General features: G+C 26.9%; 1 protein-coding gene across 1 annotated transcript in view; it reads right to left on the bottom strand.

Moving 5' to 3' along the window:
* Nucleotides 1-15,464, bottom strand: part of LOC143245869 (anoctamin-8-like) — a 53,426-nt gene extending 37,962 nt beyond the window's left edge. The window contains exons 1-2 of the mRNA XM_076492125.1: nt 15,222-15,464; nt 14,258-14,469 (exon numbers count right to left, since the gene is read on the bottom strand). Coding sequence (XP_076348240.1) covers nt 14,258-14,366 — 109 coding nt within the window. The 5' untranslated portion in view covers nt 14,367-14,469; nt 15,222-15,464. The remainder of the gene's footprint in view (nt 1-14,257; nt 14,470-15,221) is intronic.
* Nucleotides 15,465-16,424: the final 960 nt, after the last annotated feature.

The raw sequence follows: 16,424 nt of genomic DNA, 5'->3' as shown, positions 1-16,424 counted from the left end.
ATATACAACATACTATTAATCATATTGGTAAACAGGCTATGAAACAATGTTATATATACAACATACTATTAATCATATTGGTAAACAGGCTATGAAACAATGTTATATACACAACATACTATTAATCATATTGGTAAACAGGCTATGAAACAATGTTATATACACAACATACTATTAATCATATTGGTAAACAGGCTATGAAACAATGTTATATACACAACATACTATTAATCATATTGGTAAACATATTGGTAAACAGGCTATGAAACAATGTTATATATACAACATACTATTAATCATATTGGTAAACAGGCTATATGAAACAATGTTATATACACAACATACTATTAATCATATTGGTAAACAGGCTATGAAACAATGTTATATACACAACATACTATTAATCATATTGGTAAACAGGCTATGAAACAATGTTATATACACAACATACTATTAATCATATTGGTAAACAGGCTATGAAACAATGTTATATACACAACATACTATTAATCATATTGGTAAACAGGCTATGAAACAATGTTATATACACAACATACTATTAATCATATTGGTAAACAGGCTATGAAACAATGTTATATACACAACATACTATTAATCATATTGGTAAACAGGCTATGAAACAATGTTATATATACAACATACTATTAATCATATTGGTAAACAGGCTATGAAACAATGTTATATATACAACATACTATTAATCATATTGGTAAACAGGCTATGAAACAATGTTATATATACAACATACTATTAATCATATTGGTAAACAGGCTATGAAACAATGTTATATACACAACATACTATTAATCATATTGGTAAACAGGCTATGAAACAATGTTATATACACAACATACTATTAATCATATTGGTAAACAGGCTATGAAACAATGTTATATACACAACATACTATTAATCATATTGGTAAACAGGCATATGAAACAATGTTATATACACAACATACTATTAATCATATTGGTAAACAGGTTATGAAACAATGTTATATATACAACATACTATTAATCATATTGGTAAACAGGCTATGAAACAATGTTATATACACAACATACTATTAATCATATTGGTAAACAGGCTATGAAACAATGTTATATATACAACATACTATTAATCATATTGGTAAACAGGCTATGAAACAATGTTATATACACAACATACTATTAATCATATTGGTAAACAGGCTATGAAACAATGTTATATACACAACATACTATTAATCATATTGGTAAACAGGCTATGAAACAATGTTATATACACAACATACTATTAATCATATTGGTAAACAGGCTATGAAACAATGTTATATACACAACATACTATTAATCATATTGGTAAACAGGCTATGAAACAATGTTATATACACAACATACTATTAATCATATTGGTAAACAGGCTATGAAACAATGTTATATACACAACATACTATTAATCATATTGGTAAACAGGCTATGAAACAATGTTATATACACAACATACTATTAATCATATTGGTAAACAGGCTATGAAACAATGTTATATACACAACATACTATTAATCATATTGGTAAACAGGCTATGAAACAATGTTATATACACAACATACTATTAATCATATTGGTAAACAGGCTATGAAACAATGTTATATACACAACATACTATTAATCATATTGGTAAACAGGCTATGAAACAATGTTATATACACAACATACTATTAATCATATTGGTAAACAGGCTATGAAACAATGTTATATACACAACATACTATTAATCATATTGGTAAACAGGCTATGAAACAATGTTATATATATACAACATACTATTAATCATATTGGTAAACAGGCTATGAAACAATGTTATAACATATTGGTAAACACAACATACTATTAATCATATTGGTAAACAGGCTATGAAACAATGTTATATACACAACATACTATTAATCATATTGGTAAACAGGCTATGAAACAATGTTATATACACAACATACTATTAATCATATTGGTAAACAGGCTATGAAACAATGTTATATACACAACATACTATTAATCATATTGGTAAACAGGCTATGAAACAATGTTATATACACAACATACTATTAATCATATTGGTAAACAGGCTATGAAACAATGTTATATACACAACATACTATTAATCATATTGGTAAACAGGCTATGAAACAATGTTATATACACAACATACTATTAATCATATTGGTAAACAGGCTATGAAACAATGTTATATACACAACATACTATTAATCATATTGGTAAACAGGCTATGAAACAATGTTATATACACAACATACTATTAATCATATTGGTAAACAGGCTATGAAACAATGTTATATATACAACATACTATTAATCATATTGGTAAACAGGCTATGAAACAATGTTATATACACAACATACTATTAATCATATTGGTAAACAGGCTATGAAACAATGTTATATACACAACATACTATTAATCATATTGGTAAACAGGCTATGAAACAATGTTATATACACAACATACTATTAATCATATTGGTAAACAGGCTATGAAACAATGTTATATACACAACATACTATTAATCATATTGGTAAACAGGCTATGAAACAATGTTATATACACAACATACTATTAATCATATTGGTAAACAGGCTATGAAACAATGTTATATACACAACATACTATTAATCATATTGGTAAACAGGCTATGAAACAATGTTATATACACAACATACTATTAATCATATTGGTAAACAGGCTATGAAACAATGTTATATACACAACATACTATTAATCATATTGGTAAACAGGCTATGAAACAATGTTATATACACAACATACTATTAATCATATTGGTAAACAGGCTATGAAACAATGTTATATACACAACATACTATTAATCATATTGGTAAACAGGCTATGAAACAATGTTATATATACTATGAAACACACAACTATTAATCATATTGGTAAACAGGCTATGAAACAATGTTATATACACAACATACTATTAATCATATTGGTAAACAGGCTATGAAACAATGTTATATACACAACATACTATTAATCATATTGGTAAACAGGCTATGAAACAATGTTATATACACAACATACTATTAATCATATTGGTAAACAGGCTATGAAACAATGTTATATACACAACATACTATTAATCATATTGGTAAACAGGCTATGAAACAATGTTATATATACAACATACTATTAATCATATTGGTAAACAGGCTATGAAACAATGTTATATATACAACATACTATTAATCATATGGTAAACATTGGTAAACTATGAAACAATGTTATATACACAACATACTATTAATCATATTGGTAAACAGGCTATGAAACAATGTTATATACACAACATACTATTAATCATATTGGTAAACAGGCTATGAAACAATGTTATATACACAACATACTATTAATCATATTGGTAAAACAGGTTATGAAACAATATTAATATATACAACATACTATTAATCATATTGGTAAACAGGCTATGAAACAATGTTATATACACAACATACTATTAATCATATTGGTAAACAGGCTATGAAACAATGTTATATACACAACATACTATTAATCATATTGGTAAACAGGCTATGAAACAATGTTATATACACAACATACTATTAATCATATTGGTAAACAGGCTATGAAACAATGTTATATACACAACATACTATTAATCATATTGGTAAACAGGCTATGAAACAATGTTATATACACAACATACTATTAATCATATTGGTAAACAGGCTATGAAACAATGTTATATACACAACATACTATTAATCATATTGGTAAACAGGCTATGAAACAATGTTATATACACAACATACTATTAATCATATTGGTAAACAGGCTATGAAACAATGTTATATACACAACATACTATTAATCATATTGGTAAACAGGCTATGAAACAATGTTATATACACAACATACTATTAATCATATTGGTAAACAGGCTATGAAACAATGTTATATACACAACATACTATTAATCATATTGGTAAACAGGCTATGAAACAATGTTATATACACAACATACTATTAATCATATTGGTAAACAGGCTATGAAACAATGTTATATACACAACATACTATTAATCATATTGGTAAACAGGCTATGAAACAATGTTATATATACAACATACTATTAATCATATTGGTAAACAGGCTATGAAACAATGTTATATACACAACATACTATTAATCATATTGGTAAACAGGCTATGAAACAATGTTATATACACAACATACTATTAATCATATTGGTAAACAGGCTATGAAACAATGTTATATACACAACATACTATTAATCATATTGGTAAACAGGCTATGAAACAATGTTATATATACACAACATACTATTAATCATATTGGTAAACAGGCTATGAAACAATGTTATATACACAACATACTATTAATCATATTGGTAAACAGGCTATGAAACAATGTTATATACACAACATACTATTAATCATATTGGTAAACAGGCTATGAAACAATGTTATATACACAACATACTATTAATCATATTGGTAAACAGGCTATGAAACAATGTTATATACACAACATACTATTAATCATATTGGTAAACAGGCTATGAAACAATGTTATATACACAACATACTATTAATCATATTGGTAAACAGGCTATGAAACAATGTTATATACACAACATACTATTAATCATATTGGTAAACAGGCTATGAAACAATGTTATATACACAACATACTATTAATCATATTGGTAAAACTACTATGAAACAATGTTATATACACAACATACTATTAATCATATTGGTAAACAGGCTATGAAACAATGTTATATATACAACATACTATTAATCATATTGGTAAACAGGCTATGAAACAATGTTATATACACAACATACTATTAATCATATTGGTAAACAGGCTATGAAACAATGTTATATACACAACATACTATTAATCATATTGGTAAACAGGCTATGAAACAATGTTATATACACAACATACTATTAATCATATTGGTAAACAGGCTATGAAACAATGTTATATACACAACATACTATTAATCATATTGGTAAACTATGAAACAATGTTATGAAACAATGTTATATACACAACATACTATTAATCATATTGGTAAACAGGCTATGAAACAATGTTATATACACAACATACTATTAATCATATTGGTAAACAGGCTATGAAACAATGTTATATACACAACATACTATTAATCATATTGGTAAACAGGCTATGAAACAATGTTATATACACAACATACTATTAATCATATTGGTAAACAGGCTATGAAACAATGTTATATACACAACATACTATTAATCATATTGGTAAACAGGCTATGAAACAATGTTATATACACAACATACTATTAATCATATTGGTAAACAGGCTATGAAACAATGTTATATACACAACATACTATTAATCATATTGGTAAACAGGCTATGAAACAATGTTATATACACAACATACTATTAATCATATTGGTAAACAGGCTATGAAACAATGTTATATACACAACATACTATTAATCATATTGGTGAACAGGCTATGAAACAATGAAATCATATTGGTGTTGAAACAATGTTATACACATAACATACTATTAATCATATTGGTAAACAGGCTATGAAACAATGTTATATATACAACATACTATTAATCATATTGGTAAACAGGCTATGAAACAATGTTATATATACAACATACTATTAATCATATTGGTAAACAGGCTATGAAACAATGTTATATACACAACATACTATTAATCATATTGGTAAACAGGCTATGAAACAATGTTATATACACAACATACTATTAATCATATTGGTAAACAGGCTATGAAACAATGTTATATATACAACATACTATTAATCATATTGGTAAACAGGCTATGAAACAATGTTATATACACAACAGACTATTAATCATATTGGTAAACAGGCTATGAAACAATGTTATATACACAACATACTATTAATCATATTGGTAAACAAGTTATGAAACAATGTTATATACACAACATACTGTTAATCATATTGGTAAAAAGGCTATGAAACAATGTTATATACACAACATACTATTAATCATATTGGTAAACAGGCTATGAAACAATGTTATATATACAACATACTATTAATCATATTGGTAAACAGGCTATAAAACAATGTTATATATACAACATACTATTAATCATATTGGTAAACAGGTTATGAAACAATGTTATATATACAACATACTATTAATCATATTGGTAAACAGGTTATGAAACAATGTTATATATACAACATACTATTAATCATATTGGAAAACAGGCTATAAAACAATGTTATATACACAACAGACTATTAATCATATTGGTAAACAGGCTATGAAACAATGTTATATACACAACATACTATTAATCATATTGGTAAACAGGCTATGAAACAATGTTATATATACAACATACTATTAATCATATTGGAAAACAGGCTATAAAACAATGTTATATATACAACATACTATTAATCATATTGGTAAATAGGTTATGAAACAATGTTATATATACAACATACTATTAATGATATTGGTAAACAGGTTATGAAACAATGTTATGTACACAACATACTATTAATCATATTGGTAAACAGGTTATGAAACAATGTTATATATACAACATACTATTAATGATATTGGTAAACAGGCTATGAAACCATGTTATATACACAACAGACTATTAATCATATTGATAAACAGGCTATAAAACAATGTTATATACACAACATACTATTAATCATATTGGTAAACAGGTTATGAAACAATGTTATATATACAACATACTATTAATCATATTGGTAAACAGGTTATGAAACAATGTTATATACACAACAGACTATTAATCATATTGGTAAACAGGCTATGAAACAATGTTATATACAAAACAGACTATTAATCATATTGGTAAACAGGCTATGAAACAATGTTATATACACAACATACTATTAATCATATTGGTAAACAGGCTATGAAACAATGTTATATACACAACATACTATTAATCATATTGGTAAACAAGTTATGAAACAATGTTATATACACAACATACTATTAATCATATTGGTAAAGAAGCTATGAAACAATGTTATATACACAACATACTATTAATCATATTGGTAAACAGGCTATGAAACAATGTTATATACACAACATACTATTAATCATATTGGTAAACAGGCTATGAAACAATGTTATATACACAACATACTATTAATCATATTGGTAAACAGGCTATGAAACAATGTTATATACACAACATACTATTAATCATATTGGTAAACAGGCTATGAAACAATGTTATATATACAACATACTATTAATCATATTGGTAAACAGGCTATGAAACAATGTTATATACACAACATACTATTAATCATATTGGTAAACAGGCTATGAAACAATGTTATATACACAACATACTATTAATCATATTGGTAAACAAGTTATGAAACAATGTTATATATACAACATACTATTAATCATATTGGTAAACAAGTTATGAAACAATTTTATATACAACATACTATTAATCCTATTGGTAAACAGGCTATGAAACAATGTTATACACACAACATACTATTAATCATATTGGTAAACAGGCTATGAAACAATGTTATATATACAACATACTATTAATCATATTGGTAAACAGGCTATGAAACAATGTTATATACACAACATACTATTAATCATATTGGTAAACAGGCTATGAAACAATGTTATATACACAACATACTATTAATCATATTGGTAAACATGCTATGAAACAATGTTATATACACAACATACTATTAATCATATTGGTAAACATGTTATGAAACAATGTTATATACACAACATACTATTAATCATATTGGTAAACAGGCTATGAAACAATGTTATATATACAACATACTATTAATCATATTGGTAAACAAGCTATGAAACAATGTTATATATACAACATACTATTAATCATATTGGTAAACAAGGTATCAAACAATGTTATATATACAACATACTATTAATAATATTGGTAAACAGGCTATGAAACAATGTTATATACACAACATACTATTAATCATATTGGTAAACAGGCTATGAAACAATGTTATATACACAACATACTATTAATCATATTGGTAAACAGGCTATGAAACAATGTTATATACACAACATACTATTAATCATATTGGTAAACAGGCTATGAAACAATGTTATATATACAACATACTATTAATCATATTGGTAAACAGGCTATGAAACAATGTTATATATACAACATACTATTAATCATATTGGTAAACAGGCTATGAAACAATGTTATATACACAACATACTATTAATCATATTGGTAAACAGGCTATGAAACAATGTTATATACACAACATACTATTAATCATATTGGTAAACAGGCTATGAAACAATGTTATATACACAACATACTATTAATCATATTGGTAAACAGGCTATGAAACAATGTTATATACACAACATACTATTAATCATATTGGTAAACAGGCTATGAAACAATGTTATATACACAACATACTATTAATCATATTGGTAAACAGGCTATGAAACAATGTTATATACACAACATACTATTAATCATATTGGTAAACAGGCTATGAAACAATGTTATATACACAACATACTATTAATCATATTGGTAAACAGGCTATGAAACAATGTTATATACACAACATACTATCAATCATATTGGTGAAAAGGCTATGAAACAATGTTATATATACAACATACTATTAATCATATTGGTAAACAGGCTATGAAACAATGTTATATACACAACATACTATTAATCATATTGGTAAACAGGCTATGAAACAATGTTATATATACAACATACTATTAATCATATTGGTAAACAGGCTATGAAACAATGTTATATACACAACATACTATTAATCATATTGGTAAACAGGCTATGAAACAATGTTATATACACAACATACTATTAATCATATTGGTAAACAGGTTATGAAACAATGTTATACACATAACATACTATTAATCATATTGGTAAACAGGCTATGAAACAATGTTATATATACAACATACTATTAATCATATTGGTAAACAGGCTATGAAACAATGTTATATACACAACATACTATTAATCATATTGGTAAACAGGCTATGAAACAATGTTATATACACAACATACTATTAATCATATTGGTAAACAGGCTATGAAACAATGTTATATACACAACATACTATTAATCATATTGGTAAACAGGCTATGAAACAATGTTATGTACACAACATACTATTAATGATATTGGTAGACAGGCTATGAAGCAATGTTATATATACAACATACTATTAATCATATTGGTAAACAGACTATGAAACAATGTTATGTACACAACAGACTATTAATCATATTGGTAAACAGGCTATGAAACAATGTTATATATACAACATACTATTAATCATATTGGAAAACAGGCTATAAAACAATGTTATATACACAACATACTATTAATCATATTGGTAAACAGGCTATGAAACAATGTTATATACACAACATACTATTAATCATATTGGTAAACAAGTTATGAAACAATGTTATATACACAACATACTATCAATCATATTGGTAAAGAAGCTATGAAACAATGTTATATACACAACATACTATTAATCATATTGGTAAACAGGCTATGAAACAATGTTATATACACAACATACTATTAATCATATTGGTAAACAGGCTATGAAACAATGTTATATACACAACATACTATTAATCATATTGGTAAACAGGCTATGAAACAATGTTATATACACAGCATACTATTAATCATATTGGTAAACAAGCTATGAAACAATGTTATATATACAACATACTATTAATCATATTGGTAAACAGGTTATGAAACAATGTTATATACACAACATACTATTAATCATATTGGTAAACAAGCTATGAAACAATGTTATATATACAACATACTATTAATCATATTGGTAAACAGGCTATGAAACAATGTTATATATATAACATACTATTAATCATATTGGAAAACAGGCTATAAAACAATGTTATATATACAACATACTATTAATCATATTGGTAAACAGGTTATGAAACAATGTTATATACACAACAGACTATTAATCATATTGATAAACAGGCTATGAAACAATGTTATATACACAACATACTATTAATCATATTGGTAAACAGGCTATGAAACAATGTTATATACACAACATACTATCAATCATATTGGTAAAAAGGCTATGAAACAATGTTATATACACAACATACTATTAATCATATTGGTAAACAGGCTATGAAACAATGTTATATACACAACATACTATCAATCATATTGGTAAACAGGCTATGAAACAATATACACAACATACTATTAATCATATTGGTAAACAGGCTATGAAACAATGTTATATATACAACATACTATTAATCATATTGGTAAACAGGCTATTAAACAATGTTATATATACAACATACTATTAATCATATTGGTAAACAGGCTATGAAACAATGTTATATACACAACATACTATTAATCATATTGGTAAACAGGCTATGAAACAATGTTATATACACAACATACTATTAATCATATTGGTAAACAGGCTATGAAACAATGTTATATATACAACATACTATTAATCATATTGGTAAACAGGCTATGAAACAATGTTATGTACACAACAGACTATTAATCATATTGGTAAACAGGCTATGAAACAATGTTATATATACAACATACTATTAATCATATTGGAAAACAGGCTATAAAACAATGTTATATACACAACATACTATTAATCATATTTGTAAACAGGCTATGAAACAATGTTATATACACAACATACTATTAATCATATTGGTAAACAAGTTATGAAACAATGTTATATACACAACATACTATCAATCATATTGGTAGAGAAGCTATGAAACAATATTATATACACAACATACTATTAATCATATTGGTAAACAGGCTATGAAACAATGTTATATACACAACATACTATTAATCATATTGGTAAACAGGCTATGAAACAATGTTATATACACAACATACTGTTAATCATATTGGTAAACAGGCTATGAAACAATGTTATATACACAGCATACTATTAATCATATTGGAAAACAAGCTATGAAACAATGTTATATATACAACATACTATTAATCATATTGGTAAACAGGTTATGAAACAATGTTATATACACAACATACTGTTAATCATACTGGTTAAAAGGCTATGAAACAATGTTATGTACACAACATACTATTAATCATATTGGTAAACAGGCTATGAAACAATGTTATATATATAACATACTATTAATCATATTGGAAAACAGGCTATAAAACAATGTTATATATACAACAGATTATTAATCATATTGGTAAACAGGCTATGAAACAATGTTATATACACAACATACTATTAATCATATTGGTAAACAGGCTATGAAACAATGTTATATACACAACATACTATTAATCATATTGGTAAACAAGTTATGAAACAATGTTATATACACAACATACTATCAATCATATTGGTAAAGAAGCTATGAAACAATGTTATATACACAACATACTATTAATCATATTGGTAAACAGGCTATGAAACAATGTTATATACAGAACATACTATTAATCATATTGGTAAACAGGCTATGAAACAATGTTATATACACAACATACTGTTAATCATATTGGTAAATAGGCTATGAAACAATGTTATATACACAGCATACTATTAATCATATTGGTAAACAAGCTATGAAACAATGTTATATATACAACATACTATTAATCATATTGGTAAACAGGTTATGAAACAATGTTATATACACAGCATACTATTAATCATATTGGTAAACAAGCTATGAAACAATGTTATATATACAACATACTATTAATCATATTGGTAAACAGGTTATGAAACAATGTTATATACACAACATACTGTTAATCATATTGGTTAAAAGGCTATGAAACAATGTTATGTACACAACATACTATTAATCAGATTGGTAAACAGGCTATGAAACAATGTTATATATACAACATACTATTAATCATATTGGAAAACAGGCTATAAAACAATGTTATATATACAACATACTATTAATCATATTGGTAAACAGGTTATGAAACAATGTTATATATACAACATACTATCAATGATATTGGTAAACAGGTTATGAAACAATGTTATATACACAACATACTATTAATCATATTGGTAAACAGGTTATGAAACAATGTTATATATACAACATACTATTAATGATATTGGTAAACAGGTTATGAAACAGTGTTATATACACAACAGACTATTAATCATATTGGTAAACAGGCTATAAAACAATGTTATATACACAACATACTATTAATCATATTGGTAAACAGGTTATGAAACAATGTTATATATACAACATACTATTAATCATATTGGTAAACAGGTTATGAAACAATGTTATATACACAACAGACTATTAATCATATTGGTAAACAGGCTATGAAACAATGTTATATACAAAACAGATTATTAATCATATTGGTAAACAGGCTATGAAACAATGTTATATACACAACATACTATTAATCATATTGGTAAACAGGCTATGAAACAATGTTATATACACAACATACTATTAATCATATTGGTAAACAAGTTATGAAACAATGTTATATACACAACATACTATCAATCATATTGGTAAAGAAGCTATGAAACAATGTTATATACACAACATACTATTAATCATATTGGTAAACAGGCTATGAAACAATGTTATATACACAACATACTATTAATCATATTGGTAAACAGGCTATGAAACAATGTTATATACACAACATACTGTTAATCATATTGGTAAATAGGCTATGAAACAATGTTATATACACAGCATACTATTAATCATATTGGTAAACAAGCTATGAAACAATGTTATATATACAACATACTGTTAATCATATTGGTTAAAAGGCTATGAAACAATGTTATATACACAACATACTGTTAATCATATTGGTTAAAAGGCTATGAAACAATGTTATGTACACAACATACTATTAATCATATTGGTAAACAAGTTATGAAACAATGTTATATACACAACAGACTATTAATCATATTGGTAAACAGGCTATGAAACAATGTTATATAGACAACATACTATTAATCATATTGGTAAACAAGCTATGAAACAATGTTATATATACAACATACTATTAATCATATTGGTAAACAAGGTATGAAACAATGTTATATATACAACATACTATTAATAATATTGGTAAACAGGCTATGAAACAATGTTATATACACAACATACTATTAATCATATTGGTAAACATGTTATGAAGCAATGTTATATACACAACAGACTATTAATCATATTGGTAAACATGTTATGAAACAATGTTATATATACAACATACTATTAATCATATTGGTAAACAGGCTATAAAACAATGTTATATATACAACATACTATTAATCATATTGGTAAACAGGCTATGAAACAATGTTATATACATAACATACTATTAATCATATTGGTAAACAGGCTATGAAACATTGTTATATATACAACAGACTATTAATCATATTGGTAAACAGGCTATGAAACAATGTTATATACACAACAGACTATTAATCATATTGGTGAACAGGCTAGGAAACAATGTTATATACACAACATACTATTAATCATATTAGTAAACAGGCTATAAAACAATGTTATATATACAACAGACTATTAATCATATTGGTAAACAGGCTATGAAACAATGTTATACACACAAAAGACTATTAATGATATTGGTAAACAGGCTATAAAACAATGTTATATACAGAACATACTATTAATCATATTGGTAAACAGGCTATGAAACAATGTTATGTACACAACATACTATTAATCATATTGGTAAACAGGCTATGAAACAATGTTATATATACAACATACTATTAATCATATTGGTAAACAGGCTATGAAACAATGTTATGTTCACAACAGACTATTAATCATATTGGTAAACAGGCTATCAAACAATGTTATGTACACAAGAGACTATTAATCATATTGATTAATAAAATCTGTACGGTAACAAGTCACATGGAATTTTTATGGAGACATTATACTTACCTCGAGAAAGAGAGATCTTTGCTTTTTGTGACAGTTTTTCTCTGTCACTCTGGTCATCGGTCTTTCTCTTACGACAATGCAAGTCATCTGATGAACTTGTGCATTTCATTTCTGCATCTACTGTGTCAATCTGTGAAATCTCTGCACACAGTTCATCTCTACATGAACTGTAGTACTTAGATTGAGCTATCTGCTGTCTTCTCAACACGTGACTGAAAATTATAAAACAATACACAGAATAATTAATATTTACATCTTTATTTAAAACACATGCATTTCTAGACTGTAGATTTAAAATCAGTATGAAACAAGCCAGGAGCATACACAAATCACCAGTTAATGTTGTTATAACAAGTCAATAGGTTAAATGTTCATAACCTGTTTAATTCTCAATAATCAAAACAAAATAACATAACATGCTGGTGAGTTTAAAGTGGTCATGCTATCTGTATCTTTCTAAAAACTAAGTCTTATAGATTTACAGTCCTTACAATTATTTAAGCTGCAAACTTGTACAATTGGAAACTAGTTACAGAAGACAAGATAGTTCTGGTAAGCACTATCTCCTCTGTTATTTAAAGATTTAAAAACCCTCAGTAAGAACTGTTCTTTGGAACTCATGATTTTTATTAATATTTATAAGGAAAAAATATATATAAAGTACATTGTTTCAGCTAACAAAAATAATGCGATTAGGTAGAGACTACAATCATATGTTCAAAATTTTATAAATACCTCATTATAGCAAGTAAAATCACATACGAAGAACGAAACTGAAAACAGTAAAAACTGATTTAATATTATTGAGCTTGAAGTAAACATAGCTAGTCTTAACTTAAGAATTTGAATTAGATAAAATTATGCAAAATCAAGAACAACACCCATATTACCATGTATTTTATAAAAATACAAGTTTAACTTAGTGATAGGGGTTTCTTGTTCAATCACACACACACTCGCTCACCTACAGTACACTTGTTACTAAAGGATCGTTGTGGTAAACGAACAGAAACAGTGGCGTATTAAGCCTAAACTTAAGTTATTATATTTACTTCAAACAATAATCATTAAGTTTTTTAAGTAATAAAACAGTTGAAATGTTAATTACATAATTTCTAAATAACTGAATAAATAGATAATACGTTATTCACGATTGTACGAGTCTTATCACCAACAGCGAAGGTAAACACTGAACACATTATGTCAAATATTTAACAGCAGTAACCAGGTGAAAAAAAAACCTGTCTAAATCACGTGACCTACCTGAAACGCTTCGTGTGGCTCTGTGGATGTTACAACCAAGCTCGAAATATTGACGGCTTTGTTACACTACACGATCCGGAAGGTTTTCTAAACAAGTACAGGTAGAGTCATACATCATAAAAACTTAAAACCGTGTTGAAAGTTTTTAAAAACGCGGAGAAAACTATTGCATTGATTTAAAAGAGTTGATATAAAAGTTAAACAAATGCAATCGACAGGTGGCGGTGTTGTAACGGGTGTTCCTGTCTTTTTGAAGGATATGCCAAAATTCACGAGGTTATAAGGTTATAATGCTCTCAGCATTTCATCCGTGAATACAAATACACCAAACATGCTTGCCCTTTCAGCCGTGGGGGCATTATAGTGTTACGGTCAATCCCACTATTTGTTGATAAAAGAGTAGCCAGAGAGTTGTTGGTGGGTGGTGATGACAAGCTGCCTTCCCTTTAGTCTTACACTGCTAAATTAGGAACATTTAGCGTAGATAGCCCTCGTGCATATTTGATGATTCGAATCCGTGATCCTCAGATAACGAGCCAAGCGTCCTAACCACCTGGCCATGTCGGGCCCTCGTGGAAGGTATACAACATCGACCTAAAATGCTGTTTTCAACTCTCGTGAATTTTAATCAACAATGAACAAACTGGTATGAACGTAAAGAAAAAACACAGTGCCAGCGTAATTTTTATCACAACTTGTAGAATATGTCAAAAGATTATTCTTATTAAACGGGTGTTTTGAATTCCGCTCAAAGCTACACGAGGGCTACCTGCGCTAGCCGTCCCTAATTTAGCAGTGTAAGACTAGAGGAAAGGCAGCCAGTTATCAACACCCACCGCCAACTCTTGGGCTACTCTTACCAACAAATAGTGGGATTGACCGTGACATTATTACGCCCCCACGG

The sequence above is a fragment of the Tachypleus tridentatus genome, chromosome 3, assembly GCF_004210375.1.
Source record: "Tachypleus tridentatus isolate NWPU-2018 chromosome 3, ASM421037v1, whole genome shotgun sequence".
In the NCBI taxonomy this organism is placed as follows: Eukaryota; Metazoa; Arthropoda; class Merostomata; order Xiphosura; family Limulidae; genus Tachypleus; species Tachypleus tridentatus.
Note: the sequence above shows the minus strand (reverse complement) of the source record. Positions and strands in the feature narration are given on the sequence as shown.